We start from the raw sequence: 18196 nt of genomic DNA on the forward strand, positions 1-18196 counted from the left end.
TAGCGCCTCGTGACACGTCACACCACCATATGTGGTCGACGCTCCATATATGGCCATCTCCATATATGAAGATCACGACACTGACCTCATCAAACCCTGGATAGCCAATGAGCCATACATGGAGAAGACTGGATCATCACCTAGATCTGCATATATGGAGCCGGCCAGCAACTCTACATCTGACCTCAAACCCTTAGATCTCCATATATGGAGCTGACCTGTTCTGACATTCCATATGTTGATACTTCCCCATCCGTCCTTCCTCTTCCATGTCTCCCTTTTGACTGATACCTGTCCATTCAAACTCTCGACGGGCCTCGAAGGGTGTCTTAAACTTAAAGTATTTATATAAAAACACTAATGGTTTCCCACACAAGCCTTTATAGTAATCTATACAAGTGAGAAGATGGACAAGTTGTGAGTGCACACTTCGTGTGCAGTTCGGATGGCCAACTTGCCAAGTCATACACTGTTACGTATGCAGATTATGTGGAAGTGCTGGTTACGCCTGGGCTTTGTGGCCGTGATACGTCACTGACTTTACCTCTGCGTTTTTAACCCAGCTATGTGGGTCTGCGACTACTGGCCAATGACAGCGGGCCAGCGTTTGCAATTTCTTTTTCTGTGGACCGATTGCGGTGAGCATGGAAAAAACACGATCAGTGGCCAAAGACACATCACTGCCTGCCTTCGTTCAAAATGTACACTTCGTGTGTGTGTGTGTGTATCACACTCACACATACGGCATTCACGGAGAAACAACACAACACGAATGCGTGTCGTTAAACGTGATCACGCCTGTGGCACGCAAGCTTCTAGTTATCTAGTACAATCATCATAACTGTCAGTTTTATTTTATTTTATTTTGATTTTTAAAAATCCTGAGATCCTGGTAGAAATTGGCCACTTGTTTTAGTCCCACACACACACACACACGTGCACACAAAATCCACACACAATATAACATTGTGCTTTTCAACCTGTACATTTTAACCATGTCATGTCATTATAGAAAGTTTTGAAAATAATATACAGTATATATCATTATAAAAAGTTAATTCAAACGTTTTCAAAACATTGTATAGGCAATCGACAAGCTCACAACACAATGCGTAAAGATGTGTTGTGAGCTTGTACTTTGGCTACTTTCACTATTCATCGTAGGATGAAGTGTATACTGTAGCACTTAAGTGGTAAAATGTTACTCCTTGTCCCATATCAGTCTCAGTACAGTTTGGGTTCGCCAATTATAGTCTCTTGGACCAAGCTGTGAAGGGTTCATTCAGTCCAGTTTGTGATCCACAGAATGGTCTCCCCATTCATCTTGTCCATTCTTGTCCTTCCCATGCACCACTGAGGTCATTCCTGCAGGTTACTGTGGTGGTGTGTGATGACCCTCTGGTAGTCCTCTGAGGGGCCCATATGGTCCGTGACCCCCGGGTGCTCGTAGCTGCGGTAGTAGTGGCCACCTGACTGCGGCGGCGTGTAGTACAAGAGCTGTCTGGCGATCATGGGTTCCACCTGTGCGAAGAAAGTGGAGGAAATCAATTCTCAGTCTAGAAAGGTGTATATATACCGCTATACGCTGAAAGGCTTCGTCGAGATTTTGTCACTTGATTTCACATTTAAGATTTTGTCACTTTGTTGTTCCTCATAGACAGACATGCACTGACACACATTATGCATGCACGCACGCGCACACACACACACACACACACACACACACACACACACACACACACACACAAATAAACCAAACCAATCTGTGTCTTCAAATGGGTTTGTCGGGTGGAAACGAATGTCCAAAACTGTTACATTTCAGGATTCAAATTCAAAAGTTGCAAAAATAACAGATCTACAAGCTCAAAACGGGTCATTTGTGGATATGACGTGAGGAGCAGTAGAATGGACAGTTACCTGGACAGTGAGGGTCCTTTGGTGTTGGGGGTCCATAAACTCTTCTCCAAAACTCAGCAGTACCTGGAACCGAGGCAGCGGTCGGCCGTGGAGTCCATAGCCCTGTATTTCTGATAGGAGAGACATAAACAAGGTTAATGTACTGTATAGGTGCTGCAACTATCCATTCTTTTCTATAGCGATTACTCCATTGATTACTTTTTCGATTTATCGAGAAACTGTTTTTTTATATTATATTTTATATATTATATATTTTGAAATTATATATCGACGAAATTTTTTGAAAATAGCAGATCGATTGTTATTTTTACAATCTAACTGTTCCAGCCCTATAGTTCAATGGGTCGGGTATGACCTTTTGGAAATAGGTATTTTGACAGAAATTCCTGTGAATGTGATGTGACTAGATAATGTGACTGGAAAGTCCTGGTCATGTAGTCAATGCAAAGCAGCACAATTAGCTGTCGGTGTCACACAGCTGTGGTTCTGGCAGGTGGGCGGGATGAGGTGGCAGCACTAGGGCCACGTGACTTGTTTACTCGACATGGGAACAGGGAACTAGCTCAACTCTGAATATGGTCGAAGTGGTTCTCAATTTAAGGTCTGGGGACCCCCAGGGGTCCTTGGGGGGGATTCCGTGGGGATCCCCAGCTAAATTATTTAATAATATGGCATCCAAATCAGTTAAACCACTAACCACTTTGATCCTACATGCATCGGCTATTTACTCTCAGCGTGTCACCTTGTGAAATGATGTGAGCTTGTAGATCTGCTATTTTCAGAACATCTTAAAATAAATCACACATTGAGGGGTGCTCTTATCATCATACATCAGCCAATCAAATCATCACATTCCGTGCTCTTAGGACCGGGACATACACACAAGCTGTGCATAGGAGGGGCTAGCGAACCTCAAAGACAATTTAATAATTTTTGAGGGGCACTAGCCCCTCATATTCCCGGCTTTGTGTGTTTGTGTGTACCCCATAGGGATGATTTGTTAGGATGAGCAATGTACGTGATGAGTATAAAAAGTGAGAACAGAAAATTGAGGATGCCACAAGTGATTAGCTGGATTGGATTTAGGATAAAAAGTGAGGACGCCAATTGTTAGCCGGAATGTGATGATGTATAAGAGCACCCCTCACTTCACACGGGTGTGATAACAGAAATCTGGTATATTGGGTCTGATAACTCTGATTCAAACTGGGGTGAGCAGCGAGAAAGACTATAGCCTTTATGTGGTATGCACTTTTACTAGAGGTGTAACGATATAGTATAGCATCGAAATGAAAACAGCAACATTGATTATGTATCGTATCGTTTTGCAATGCAAATAATCGGCATCGAATCGTTTTGCTATGCAAATAATCGATTGTATCAATACTACATTTTTGTGTGTGGTATTTAGCAATTTTTTGAAGAAAAGAAAATTCCATTGAAGCATTGCATACTGTATCACTAGCTTGAATAAGTATCCACCATGTGTCTTACCTGTTAAATAGTCTTGTGTGTGGAGGAGTTTACAGGTCACCTCCCTCTCCAGCTTGCTGGGTTTGTCTCCATAAGGAGACATCCCTCCCTGCCAGTACACCCTCTCCAGGCACTGCCTACGAGCATAGAGGCCGTCTGAGGCCATCCATAGTCGCACGCCCCCCTCCAGGGCAGATGGAGGGCTTGGAGAACAATCCTCTGCCGTCCGAGAGAGGCTCTCCACAGGCAGGGCGATGAGCTCCGGACTCCCTGGACTGAGGTGAGGCTTGTCCTCGGCAGGGCATGGAGCGATGTGACAGCCCTCTGGGCTGGAGGTGGTCACCTCTCGTATCAGGGTGTCTCGGAAGTACACCGACACATGCAGGCGGAAGTCTGAGTGTATAGGAGAGAGAAACCACAGAGTTCATAAGGGGTGTGTGTGTGTGTGTGTGTGTGTGTGTGTGTGTGTGTGTGTGTGTACGTGCGTGCACGTACCTGAACGTACCTGAGAGTGTGTCTGTTGGTCTCATGCTGTTGTCCAGTGTGTAAGGAGAGGGCTGCATATCTGGTGTGCTGTAAGAGTAGGAGAAGGTGCCTTTGAACTGGTACCCTGCATGACAGACAGAGAGAGAGGCAGGGGCTCAACACAGGCCAAACCAATGCTAAACATAATATTCTGCTGCTGTAATGTGCAGTCACATACATTCACACCTAGACTTATACCGGTATTTACAGTAGGCCTACTTATATTCACTTGCATCTGCTTAACCTCTTAAATCCTCTAGAGTAGACTTAGTCAAATGGACCTTAGTTGTCTCCACCAGGCCGAAGGCATGTGGGGAGAGTATGTTTTGCACTCCGTCCGTCCGCGTGTCCGTCCGTCCGTCCGTCCGTCCGTGTGTCCGTCCGTGTGTCCGTGAACAGCTAATCTCGGCCACCGTTAACCCGGTCGATGCCATATTTTGCACACACACTCCCTGGATGCCAACCATGAACCTCTGCCCCAAACTTTCCAGAACGGCCTGTTATAGCGCCACCAGGAGGCCGCTTTGTGCAAAACAAGTTTTTGCACAGTACACCTACAGATTCTGTCCAAACATCACGCAAATTGGTACACAGTCTCTCTAGAGCCATTCAACGAAACGGGTCTTTCAGATTTATCAGACTCCATCCTGATTGGTTAAGATTGGCTTCCAAAGTTCACAGGAGTGCTCAGTTTCAAACAAAATGCTGCAAATCATGAACACATCGTGTGATTTCCGTGAAATTGTGCACCCACATTCCCACTAGGCCGAGGACGAAATGCCACATGAACAATTTCAACTCAGCCTCAAGGTGGCGCTATAACTGGCCGAAAAGTGTTTTTACCTCTAACTGCACGGATCTGTGGATAACCTGGTGGAGACCTGTGCCCAGAAGGGCACTTTTTCTAGTTGGTTATGTACTTGGACTGATTTTGTCTCCACCAAACTCTTCACCAAACACAGCCCATTTACAAGCTCACAACAATGCAATTTGACACGTTGTCAGCTTGTAGTGTGTTTGTGCTTCTCTCTTGTGCTAGCTGTCAGTAGTCAAATTAATTTCACATACTGTGTGTCACACTTTTTGAGGTCTCCTATGTCCAGCTTTAAGTGTGCGTGTAAACACAAACTTCGTCCTAACACAAACATTAAATGTCATTGATAATGAATGGCCATTTTTACCTCATTGTCCCAAAACAAACATTAATAATAATAATAATAAAACTTTAGCACCTTTCATTGAAAGCAATAGAATACACCCGCACACTGTGTATTTGCTCGGCACATGAGTATTTTCTTATTTAATGAAGCAAGTAAGCAACGTTTCGTTCCCTCCGGACCTTCTTCAGGCTTCGGAGGGACCGAAACGTTGCTTCATTAAATAAGATAATACTCATGTACCGAGCAATTACACAGTGTGCGGGTGTATTCTATTGCTTTCATTGATGTCGTGGATCAGCGTTTTTGCATTGTCCAATGACAAATAGGCTCTGATTCAGATTAAATGCCATTGATAATAAATGGCCAGTTTTGAGTGTTTGTGTAAACACAAACATTAAAAGCTGGACATAGGATGTGATTGGCCGGAATGAGATGATGTATGATGATAAGAGCTTTGATTTTATAATGTACAGTAAGTCAATGGAGGTCAATTGGGCTGAAACTTTTGCCCAGAAATGGATATGACTGACGACCTAGTACTGAAGTCTGACATAGATGACTGATGACTGTCTGCGATCCACAGGGAAGCCATAAGAACTAAACATAGCAGGCTTTTAATTACAGTACAGTGCATACACAGACTTACGTACAGCGGGTGCAGTACTTAGTTTAGACAGTTTTTTTGTTTAGACTAGTCATTGGTTAGACCAGTCATTAGTCCTATAACTACAACCTATCTCAAACCCTCACCCTAAACCTAACCTCCCATGGGGCAGCACACCTAAACCTAACCTTAACCCATGTCTAACCAATGACTAGTCTAAACTAAGTATGCACCCCTCTACTGATGCAGCAATTATAATCATATTCAGTGGTGGAAAGTCATTAAGTATATTTACTCAAGTACTGTAATTAAGTAAAATACTACATTTTTCAATACTTCTACTCCACTACAGCTCAGTGGCACATATTGTAGAAGACAGTGTACGGGTGTCTCCTTATATACATTCTTTGGCTATTTGAAAATACAAACTCACGATGCGTCACGATTAAAAGATTTAAAAAAAATGTGCGTAGTATATCTTGATGCCAATACCTTTGCCCGAGTAAATTTTGAATACAGGATTTTTACTTGTAACATTGTGGTATTGCTACAATATATCTTCCACCACATAACTGATAGGGTCAGCAGCACCGTACCATTCTCCATGGATGGGCCTTGCCACGACAGGCTTCGAGGCGGGTAGGGACACTGGACGAAGGGGAGCTCTGGCAGGGAGGCCTGCTCTGGGAAATAATCTCTCCACACATCGGGAGTGGGCATGTACCCCGGCACCTACAGTAAGAGAGAGCGGAGTGAAACATGGTGTTAACACATGATCTCACACACATGATCACACCGATGACATGATCACATATTTATACAGCATGACAGAGGAAGCAGTGTGTAACCTGTGACCTTCTCAATTGGCTCCTCTGACCTTTTCTCACACATCCAACCTCCATGTGGCTTCTCGTTCTCACACACATACTGTATACATTATACACACACACACACACACACACACACTACTAGACCTGGACAATTAACTGAAAATAGTACTGTTAGAAACCAATATTTAGGACCAATGCCCGACTTAACCGAGTTTTATCTAATGTATAATTTTAAATGTCTTTCATCAACAAATCGACTAAATCGATAAGTCTGTTTCACCACTGTATTTTACTTTGTTGTACAATTAATGATGGCATAAAAATAGCTTAAATATCCGAACTAAAAGCTCACAACACGAAGCTGCTGTGAGCTTGTAGATCTGCTATTTTCACGATTATTAATAATAATCATGATTTAATTTTAAGTCAAGGCAAACATCTGAAATAATTGTGATATATTATTGATTTGATGTCCTATCCACCCAGCCTTACACACCACACACAACATACAGGAGAATTACCTGAGTCTGCACTGAGGGGTAAGAGGGGTGCATGGCATAGCTCACTGGACTCAATGGACTGTCCTGTCTGGGTCCTGGTGGAAAAAGTAGGCCTACTCAAATATGCAATATAGACATATATAATAAGTAAGCCCAGAATTCAAAATGTATACTTGAGTAAAAGTACAAAAGTATTGGCATCAAATATTTACTTAAAGTACCAACAGCATTGATTGATTAAAAATTGTATTCACAGTATGTAGAATGGGTATACAGTTCAAACAAAAGTACAGGTCAATAACAAAAACTGCTACTGGATACATATAACCAGGAAAAGCACTAAAGGTGCATTCAGACTTGGATGGTTAGAGCGGCGTGATTACATACAAAGTCAATGCAAAGACGAGAATTGCGCAAACGGGTGCGGCGCGACCTGGCGCAGCACAAACGGGACGAATATATATTCAAGTCTGAACGCAGCTTAAGAGTTGTTTACATCAGGGTCCTCCATTTTCAATTCATCAGAACATTTACAGACGTACAAATATACACTTCTATGAAAAAAAGGAAATCATGTATATACAGTCAAATGAAAATAAAAAAGGAGAAAAACGTGTACAGTATTGGGGATAAAGGGGAGGGGGAGGGACTTTTGAGAGCGGTTTTGAAGGAGTCTAGGGATTCACATTTCTTATTGGCAAAAGTACAACTTTTACAGAAGGTCCCATTTTAAGTTTTCAAATCTATAAAAATATTTTGAAGCAGTGAGCTTGTAGATCTGCCATCGGCTGCTATTGGCTATTTTCAAAATGTATATAGAGCTGAAGTGGTTAATGTATGTTTTGTAATAATCATAATCTATACAAAGTAACTAGTAACTAAAGTTTTCAAATAATTGCAGTGTAGTAAAAGTACAATATTTGCCTCTGAGATGTAGGGGAGTAGAAGTAAAAGCATTGGGAATTGGAAACACTTGTACAAGTATCTCAACATTGTACTTAAGTACAGTATTTGAGTAGGCTACATGTACTTATACTGTTACTTTCCGCCACTGGTCCTACATTGCAACGCCCAAGTCCATTAGACTGAAATTAACATTCAGATGGGCAACATCATAACAAGCTCAATAGTAAATATAGTGTTTGTTTGTAGTCAGTCTGGTGGTCTCTTTGCCTGACAACTTGGATAGAGGCTGTTTCTATTTACAGTCAGCTCACTGGCCCGTGTCAAAACCCACTGGTGCAAGACGAATGCTATTAACGACTACTGTAGTGATGCAAGATCCTATTTAAAACCTTTGTTTTAAGTGGTTAATGCAAAGTTATTTATTCATACTTTTTAATCAATTAATCCAGATTTTGCATTGGCTATTAAAAATAGCACATGTTTGAACATTTTTTAAAAAATCTTGAAAGTGTTTGAATGAAGTTGAATAATTTGTCATTATGAAAAAGAACTATAGAAGGCATTTGTAGAATCGGCCTCAGGTTGTGTGTGTGTGTGTGTGTGTGTGTGTGTGTGTGTGTGTGTGTGTGTGTGTGTGTGTGTGTGTCAAACACGAGGTGTGCTATTATGTGACTAACTTTTCTTTGCGCCCTCTGGGATGACACGGTAAACTTTGTATGGGTCCGAGATGTCCAGTTGGCTTCGCTCCACCAGCTCCTCAAAGTCATTACTCTTGTTGAGGGCACACCTCAGGCGTGTCTTCCAGGTTGGCGGGTCCGGCTTGTCCATTCCTTCTCGAAACTTGCCTTTAAACAGAGCCCAGGCCTGCAGGAAAGACGTCGGTATCAAGTTGAAACAGCTGGCTCTCAAACCTCAGAGTTAATGCATATAGATCGGGGGTTCCAGTTTAGTTCAGTGATTCTTAACTATTTTAATTTCAAGGACCCCCATCATGCATTAGGCTATATATCACCCTAGATAGGCCTACCCCCTTTTTTTACAGACCTGAAAGGGTCCATTTGGTCCTATATATTTGTAGCCTACAGTCCGAGTTACATTTACTCAAGAATTGCATGACATGCAGGGTCCATTTGGATTAAGGCTACATGTCAGCTGGACTTTTTTCTCCTTTTCTTTATTTCTTTTTTTTTTTTCTGTGAGAAGAATCACAAAATAAAAAATATTAATCATAGTCTGGGTTAATTTGGACTGCTAGTTGAAACGTATTAGGGCTACACAGTCCTTACCTTGAAAAGCGCGGCATCCTCATCGCGGTTGTAATCCTGCTTCCCGGCGTGTTTCCATGGTATCCTGAAGATGCTCTTGTCGTCATTCTCCCACACCAGGCCGGGGTACTTCCCACAGTCCACCTGCTCTAGTAGCCAACTCCGTAGTTTACCGTTCCCGCTGCTTCTAGAACCCCCGTAATCCGAGTCAGTGTGCATGTTCTCTCTGTATCCAAACCAAACACATGCAACAACAGTCCAACTTCATCCACGTATAGGCTACAAGTCCTGTTGTCACTTTATTGCTCTAAAACAATAAATCAAGTATCGGGTTCTTGGCTGTTTTACCCTGTGGGCTACTACGAGTCATAAAAAAGAAAACGGACACAACGCCGTGCCTTGTTGGTCTCGGTGTTTCCGAGGAGGTTTATACAAGTCTCTGAAACTCGTCAACTTTGAAATCATTCTCCGAAACTCATCAATACGGCGGGGCGACTTAAATGATCCCCGACGGCGGGGGGCGGAGACTTTATGAAGATGCTGCTTGGCGAGGCACCTGCCATTCTGTAGCCTACTGTAGGTTGGTTGGGGAAACCCTCAGCAGCGTCAGTCGGCGCTCATGCGTGCAACATGCACCTCATACGTGGAAAATGACAATATAGTAGACGGTGTGTTGTGTTCGACGCAGAGGGAGACGGAAACAATTCTTTGAAATTGCAAAAAAGCTAATGGTTGAAACATGAAATAACAAACCTTATGTCAATAGGTTTTAGGATATTAGGCTGGCTACACTGTGAGTAGGCCTACAGTGTGCGCACTGCATGGGAATTGCAGACTCATTCGTCGCAGGGTTGAGAATATGAATAATATAGTTAATATTAGTAAAATGCATTGTTTCCACGGGTTCTCTGTGCTTTGTTATAGTTAGTCTATACTGGACCAAAAGCAGACATATTATGAAATAATGATACTCATTGTTGAATGTTTCAGATTTGACCAATACATCATTTTAATAATAATAATGATAATACAACCAATTTAGATGCTTTTCTATAGGTAGGCCTATATAAAGTCTCTTTACAAAATAAAACAGACAAATAAATAAATAAAGGTTAAAAAGTAAGCAAACAAAAAGATAATTGATTTAAACATTATGATGTGCCTATATATTTCTACTGTTCAGAGCAATTCCAATAGCCTACACAACATGACAGACACATCAAACAACACAATAAGTTACATGGGAAGTAATATGCAGTACAGCGTGGGGATGGCATATAAATGTGCTTGTGTAGAGGTCATTCAGGCCAACTGCACAATAAAGGGTGTTAATTGAACTACGAGAGTGTATTAATTCATCAAGAAAATGTAAATTTATAGCCTAGACTAAGAGTTGAATCAACACTGAGCATTTTGCTGTGTTAGGCCAACTTTTGGGGTTCTGCTTGACTGCCCTTGCATGTTGTTTTGACAGTTGGAGCAGGCAGGGCTATATAATGTCAAAAGAGACTTGAGACCATGACCACAAAACCCCCCCATGCATTGGCTTGACTTTACCCTATATGTGAGAGTCAAATTATCATTGAACATACACTATCCCAGCAATTCCCAAGCTGTGGGCTGGGACCCACCGGTGGCCCGTGGCCGTGAGGATATTGCTAGAGGGCTCACAAATATTTGGCAAAACATTACAATTTAAATATATTACAAATATAAATATATAAAAAAACACTGGTCAGATGGGTGGGCCGCGAACACTTTCAAGAATTTCAAGTGAGTCCGATCCAGAAAAGGTTGCGAACCATTTGACAAATTAGCCGCTATAGGAGTTCAACCGAACGTCACAGTCACTGCTCATATAGAGGCTGAATGGTCAACATTAACTCCTCTCACAGCCATTCTGTGGGAGGCAGTGGTTGCGCTTGTGTAGATTGAACAGGGTTGATGGACATTGTCTGTCAGGAGGGCTTTTTGACTGGCTCATGTGTTATTTGTGGCCGGTTGTGTGTAAATGCCATTTGCCATGGCCTGGCTTTTGCGGACCAATAGGTTTGCGACCTCCTCGTCATCGTTGAAAGTATCCTCCTTATACTTGTCCGTCCACCATGCTCTATACTGGACGCAACAGAAGTAGAAGGAAGGACAGAAAAGAAAACATTAGAGACTGAAAAGACTTACACTATTATTTTGGCAGATGAAATAAATGGACAAATAAAAGTGGAAACTTGGCATCCCTATTTTGGGCATATCTATCTATCTATCTATCTATCTATCTATCTATCTATCTATCTATCTAATATCTATCCATCGTTCCATCGTTCACAGGCACCATGGGCACCGCTCTAGTATTTTTGAAGATGGAGTGCCGTGATTGTTTTCCACCCTAAAACATGATCATCAGGTCTCATTGTATCTAAGGAGGTATAATTTTTTCAAAAAAGTGTACAGTATTTGTTCAAATGTTGTTTTTATGTGGGCACGCCCACCAGTTCATTAAGTATGCCTGGTTCACTGGTGGGTGATGTGTGGTGATCCACCTGAACTGAAGCCGCACCCACAGCTGTAGTAGTATGATAAAGGGGGAGGGGTTAGGGGTCTGACTGTCAAGGGTTCAGCCTCCAGGAAGAAACCCTAAATACAAAGTTAATACACCATTGCACATAAAAACGACTCCAGGGTGTCTAATGAAGTACTGTCACCTCATAGACACATGAAAAACTGGAAAAATAAAAAAAATTGTGGCACTCCCTCTTTAATATACGAAAACCACTCACTTGTGTCAGTTCATTTTTCTCAAACTCCTCCAGCTGGCGTAGAAAGCCCAAGTTGGGCCCAGCAGACGGCCTGGCTGCCCTCACAGCAGCCAGTGACTCCACCCAGCCCCGTCCTGTCACTGTCATGAGGTACGCCACCACCAGGGTCACACTGCGGGACACACCTGCCACACTGGAGGACACAATAAGTACGCTTTTTACTTCATGCTTCATGCTGATCAATTGGTTTTCTTTTCCTGCATGGTTATATGTAAATAACTCAAACCCGCGGCAGGTATTAGCAGCACTGCAATCCATGTATCCCAATGATATTGTCAATTTAGGCATTTAGCACTGGCACTCTTATCAAGAGTGCAGGTGCCAAATCAGAGTAGGTGGCATGAACCTTAGTCAGCAAACGACCAGGCAAATATTCACACGAGAATAGTATTCCTGCTTGCATTGGATCAAATTCCACCATAACTTTCAATGTCAAATTACTAATTGAAAACAAAGAAATACAAAGAAAGAAAGAGAGGTGGACTGTTGACTCTCCCCCAAAGAGCTTATTTTTTTCCTGGAATAAAAGTTAACATTAAAATGATAATTTGCAGCAAAAATAAAGATCAAATGTGCATAGACAGGAAATGTTGCTCAGCAGCCATATTATATGATATGTATTTTCAAAGTGAATGGCATCTCGATCAGTCAACTGGGATTTGTTTTTCTTTCTCACTTTTGTTTTGCATGTGATATTTAGACGTATAGTATAGCCTATACTATCAAATTAACGCTGTTTACATTCTACCAATATAATTTGATTTCTATTTCTGATTTGATTTCTATCTCACCAGTGGACAAGGCAGCCTTCTCCTTTAAGTCGGGACTCATGGATAAACACAATGACATCTTTGAAGTGTTGGACTCTGGTGAGAAAAACAAACAAACAACAAAAACATAAATTAGCCTACTACAGAACATTACATGATCAAGACATACTGTAATAGTCATACATCTGTGTGTAACTTACAAGTTTTGCTTAGAATGGTCACCAGCAGATATACAAAAATATGTCTTATCCTGGTGGGAGAAAAAATAGATGCTGTCACATTATGAATTATAGTCCTATATCATCATCATCATCATATCATCATCATACAATACAGTCAATTCAGTCAATGTCTGTCTGAATGTCTGTCAGAAACACAGCCGTATCTCCTCACCGCCTGCACCAATCGCTCCCACTTTTCACACAAGCATCGATCATACTAATATGGAGGTCTTAACGAATCCCTTTTTCCAATTTAACAAATTATAAATTAATAATGAATGTATTAGTGAATAAAAAATGCGAAAACGCACCCAGGGCGTAGTACCCCCCACGACCACAAGGGGGGGGGGGCAATATCTCACAACGGGTAAGGGCTAGTTTATATTAAATAATAATATACCAGTTTGAACAGAGGCTTTAACACCATGGCCATTTGAGGGGTATGTATCCTCATATTATTGGACAGCCCCTCAAATCTGATATCCTCTGGACAGGTTGTTCATCCATGAGTGATCACGATGTGTGTGTGTGTGTGTGTGTGTGTGTGTGTGTGTGTGTGTGTGTGTGTGTGTGTGTGTGTGTGTGTGTGTGTGTGTGTGTGTGTGTGTGTGTGTACTCGCACAGAGAGAGCGTGTGTGTGAGAGAGAGTGAGTGAGAGAGAGAGGGGGAGAGATTGGGTAATGTGCACCTGACAGCTGCCCCAGTAGACAGAGAAAGCACCTTGTCCCTAAATCAAATGACTACACCTCAGCATCACCCCAGGGCCCTCTGGGACACACTGAGACACAGGGGTCCATTCTACACAAACTGTCACACCTAGCTCAGTATACTGTACTGGATGCACACACACACCAACACAAATACAGATTCCCAACTGCATGCCTGCTATACAAGTACTTTTTTTCCCCGTGAAGAATATAGAAAAAGGATTGAGCATTATATTTTACATTTAATTTCTACACACAGCACACATTTAACAGTACAGCGCAGCCAGCCATATAAAAACATCCCTTCCGCTGTCTGTAAACGCTGAGCCACCTTCCAAGAAATCAACCCTTAAACAGGTTGACTGTTGGATATGCAAATAGGCCGTCCATCTGGCCAGTACTCTGTAAGTCACTCAGTGACTACAGAGTGTACTGTCTTGTAACTAGTTAATTCAATCTCTACACTGCAGTGACCAAAAAGCCCATTAACCACTTAAACTATATATATACTACTGCAAAAATAGCTAATCTACAAAGTCACAACACGTCACAATAAAGAGCATTTTTTGTTTTTATAACTTTTCTTAATCCTGATTAAGAAAAGTTCATGTGGTTAATAAGTAGGCAGGGCAGATAAGGAATGACAGCATGGTTCAATGTCCAGTGTGTGACTGCCACATAATTTGTGGCGAAACCTTTTTTAAGGTTTTGGTGGTTGATCAGACTGGGTAGTGATACTGTAGTAAAAGTTGCTGTTTCTCTTTAGCACTACTGTTTCTTCGTAGTGAAAATATGCTGACATACATCCATTGGATAGAGAAAGCAAATGGCTTTTACGCCTGCTTTCAATGAGAAAAGATGAAAGTCGCGAAAGAAGCAAGTAAAGATGTCAGCTGCATTCTGATAATACAGTGGTCAAATGTCAACAGATGGGTCCTCTAATTTTAGTCATGACCAATTCCCTCATAGTCATTGTCACTGCCAGACCCTACGTATTGGTCTTGAGGAGCCTTAATGGAGTCGCCGCTGATTCTTTTCACCTGACAGTGAGGAGTCTTACTGGGAGGGCATAACGCTTGACGAACACAATTATCCCAAATAGTACCGCTTTCTGCTGAACAGGCACTGCCTAGAGACCAACCTATGCAGCGACAGAGATCGCCTTCCCCTGCCGGCTTACAACCCAGAAATTGGGCAAACCATGGACCATGGAGGAATCAAACCTGAATCTCTACAATGATGGGCAAGAACTTAACACCCTGACAAGTATTGAACCTCTATATCCGTGTATATAACACTTAAGTATCTAAGACTTAAGTAATATGCAGTAGAGAAACTCAAACGCCACTGTGACAATAAAGAAGGAAATCTTTGTCTTGGTCTATACGTTCTAACATTGTTTTCAGCATCTGATGTTCCACTATTCCCCTTTAAGTGCTTTATCTATGCAAGAATGGCTAAACAAATATTTTTTTGTTTTGCATAATAACCGTGTGTGTGCGTGTGTGTGTGTGTGTGTGTGTGCGTGCATGTGAAGCAGGGCGTTCTTGAAAAAGATAATTCGTCCTCTGTGAACCTCCCCTGGGTAAATAAAGGTAAGAAACAAAACAATCACTAGGCTACATTATAAAAATGAAAATCACCCAGAACAAGTTAGAACTTTCCCCTGTGATCATGTGTTAGTGTGAGTTTTGTCAGTACAATGCTCCTATATAAACAAAGCACAATATTTTAATCTAGCATTAAGCAATATGTGAAAAACTAGAACCCTTGTAAAGTAGATGCACTTTCAAATCAGGTTGTAGTCTCATTAAGCCAAAATAACAATAGATTATTACGGTATATCTATTCATCGATAGACACATTTTTTGATAATTTGATAAAGGCCATGGTCATAAGAGATTCAGACAGAGTAGAGTCTAGACTATGGTCATCCTTCCGCTGTCCCTTCATACCAAAATACCACACAGTGTGTGATGATAGTAACAGGTGACATCATTGCATTAAAGCCTGGGTGTTTACAGTGGGCAGCATGTGGTCAGTGACTGTGTCAAGACCAGGGCAGCAGACAGACATGGTTTCTCACCTCCAGGATGGGTGCAGCTTTGTCATGGATAGAGAGGATGTGGGTGATGTTGTGCCGATCCAGGAGATCCTTGTCTTGAGAATCTGGGGATTGCAAAAATAAAATGCCTCAAGTCATCCCCTTCCTCCAATAACAAATCACCCCACATAACCAACAACTAAATAAATGTGCCAATGACACAGACACACTCCTCATATAATGTCCCAAGCAAATATGGCCTATATATAGGTCTGCTCTTATTTCTTAACTGAAAAAACACCCATTAAACCAGCATTTCTGGGTTATCTGTTGGGCACCTTGGCCCAAAGCAAGAAACAGTTAATGTTCCAATCTTAAAAGGAAGCCAAGCTAGGACAGATGTGCCCAGGCCAGGGCAAGGTTTCTCATGCTTTGCACGTTTCAGCATGCTGATGCAATCTATTCTATACATGCCCTGAAAGCCTGGTGACGTGAGGTTATACATGCCCAGATAGGGCAAAACCCTAAAAAAACAACAACTGTCTTGTCTATAGACTTCAGCAAAGTATGAAGTTTTAGAGTATGGATATCTTAACACGGTAAAATGCAAATGTTCAATGTTTGTTTAGGCATGACATGCAGAAGGTTTTTCCAGGTTTCCTAGGTCAGATAATGAAGTGTACGTCCTCTAGTGTGTTGTTGTTATAGGATAAATAGGATTATGTGAGAATCCTGAGGTGCTGATGTTCTGTTAGAGCTGGTGACAGGATACTGGCCGTCGGCCGTCACCCTACACCACACAAACTGTTCATCTCCGGCCTTGTTTAGAGTCGGAAAGGGTAGCCAAGAAACACGGCTTGATAGCACGCACGCATCAGCTGTTAAAATGTTACGATATTATATGGTTAGCGAAGCTCCAATGTCAATATAGCATCGGTGGTAATTGTGAAATGGATGGAACAGCATCATTAATAAATTTCCTGACTGTTTCTCAAACATTTCCTATATGTAAAGAGTTTCTCCATTCTTGTGAGACATAAACAGTGGTCTCTGGTTCACAAGATCAACAACAACCAACCATCTCTAGTGGTGAAAGAGTAACTAATGACATTTACTCAAACACTGTACAATTTACTTGAGAATTTCTATTTTTGTATACTTATATACATACTACTTTCAAAGGCAAAGGCAAAATTATTTGACAGCTTTAGCTTTAGTAGTTACATTGCAGATTTGATTTGATTATTATAACAATAACATACATCAACCACTTAAAACCCTTATTTTACACTTCGGCTATAGTCGATCTCCAAGTATAGTTGCAGATCGGATGTTTTCTAAGAAAGTTAGAAAAATGACATTACTTTTACTAACCTTTTTAAATTTTTGAATACAGGACTACTTTTACTCAAGTAAAACATTAAAACCACTACTACTTCTACTACCACTGTCTGTGATGAGGTTGCTGATCTTGTGTACCAGAGTCTCAGTTCTTAGGAAGTCTACTATAGGGACACCCCCATGTGAAGGGGGAACCCCTTCCCAGAATCATGAGCGTACAAACAGAGTGTACAAACAACCACCCATGAAAGTAATCTATTTTCTCCAACTGCTGACAAAGCAGCATCAACATGAATGCCTGAGGGTGTCATAACACACTGTGAGCTTGTAGATCGTCTATTTTTGGTGTAGGAGGAGAGGACCAAGTATAGACCCCTGGGGGACCCCGGTCAACAAGGCCGGGTTTAAGTGGTTCATATTGTCTATAGAAACAGAGCTCAGTGCTGCTTGTCACCATGCACATGCCACTTCACAGAGGAACTGAAACACTATTACATGCATTGCCCTAACAATAAATCATTTTTATTCAGTAATTACATGGAATAAGTGGGTGGCACTTTACCTCTGAAGTTACCTAAATAGAGATCCGGCAGGACCTTAAGTAAGATAGAAACTCAGGTTAGAAATGTACAAATCATAAGTCATATATATTTAACTTTCTCTTTCCAAACACTTATTGAAAGCAGTTCAATGTATGGTACCTTGTTTATTCCATTACCCATGTCCACAAATTATTTAAATTTTAATAATAAAAGGCAAGGCACATGAAGTTGAGTTCCTCAATTTATCTCTTCGATTTGATCATTCTCCACCAAGTATAGCCTTTTTGTTGAAGCTCCTCAAATTCCTTGACAAAGTAGAATAATCCGGCGCTCCAGTATTGCGTTATAGCAGTCAAATCCACTCAACAGGTAGATCATTTAGAGATAATTTGCAATGCTCCGTGTCTTCTGGTGCTCCTCCATGGAATAAGAAAAGTGCTCTGAGTGTGACCTGGGGGGTATAATAAAGCTCTCAACAAGTCTGTTCCATGGCTTGAGCGCAAGTTAATTGAGAATCTGTTGCTTTGGGATGACGCAATGTGACCTTCGCAGAGCAACGCCTTCTTGGATATATATTT

At 41.6% G+C, this 18196-nt stretch overlaps 2 protein-coding genes across 3 annotated transcripts; both read right to left on the reverse strand.

Moving 5' to 3' along the window:
• Positions 1-1281: 1281 nt before the first annotated feature.
• Positions 1282-9399, reverse strand: LOC310859938 (interferon regulatory factor 4-like; the record flags this gene model as incomplete). The annotated part of the gene is made up of 8 exons (XM_083766705.1): positions 1282-1521; positions 1918-2027; positions 3412-3783; positions 3896-4000; positions 6276-6411; positions 7031-7104; positions 8593-8779; positions 9202-9399. 8 exons carry the CDS (start codon positions 9397-9399, stop codon positions 1360-1362), a joined length of 1344 nt encoding a protein of 447 aa, XP_083622831.1. The 3' UTR covers positions 1282-1359.
• A 765-nt stretch (positions 9400-10164) lies between these two features.
• LOC310860791 (dual specificity protein phosphatase 22-B-like) lies at positions 10165-18164 on the reverse strand. Of its 2 annotated transcripts, none has more exons than XM_083767951.1 (7): positions 17778-18164; positions 17639-17672; positions 15778-15860; positions 12964-13013; positions 12785-12859; positions 11955-12126; positions 10165-11290 (listed from the first exon to the last, which is right to left on the reverse strand). In XM_083767951.1, exons 1-7 carry the CDS (start codon positions 17796-17798, stop codon positions 11267-11269), a joined length of 459 nt encoding a protein of 152 aa, XP_083624077.1. In that variant the 5' UTR covers positions 17799-18164; the 3' UTR covers positions 10165-11266. The 2 variants fall into 2 exon arrangements, with proteins under 2 accessions (XP_083624077.1, XP_083624076.1); XM_083767950.1 differs by having other exon boundaries at positions 10165-11295; positions 17778-18155.
• Positions 18165-18196: the final 32 nt, after the last annotated feature.

The sequence above is a fragment of the Protomyctophum parallelum genome, assembly GCF_964188405.1.
Source record: "Protomyctophum parallelum genome assembly, chromosome: 6".
Lineage (NCBI taxonomy): Eukaryota > Metazoa > Chordata > Actinopteri > Myctophiformes > Myctophidae > Protomyctophum > Protomyctophum parallelum.

What these genes read in the sequence shown, in the direction of transcription:
- LOC310860791 (XM_083767950.1), bottom strand. Translation starts at nt 17,798, where the DNA reads ATGGGTAATGGAATAAACAAG. An exon ending in CTATTTAGGTAACTTCAGAG is followed by an intron (nt 15,861 to 17,638) that starts GTAAAGTGCCAC and finishes TGCAATCCCCAG; the next exon opens with ATTCTCAAGACAAGGATCTC. An exon ending in AAGCTGCACCCATCCTGGAG is followed by an intron (nt 13,014 to 15,777) that starts GTGAGAAACCAT and finishes TTCTCCCACCAG; the next exon opens with GATAAGACATATTTTTGTAT.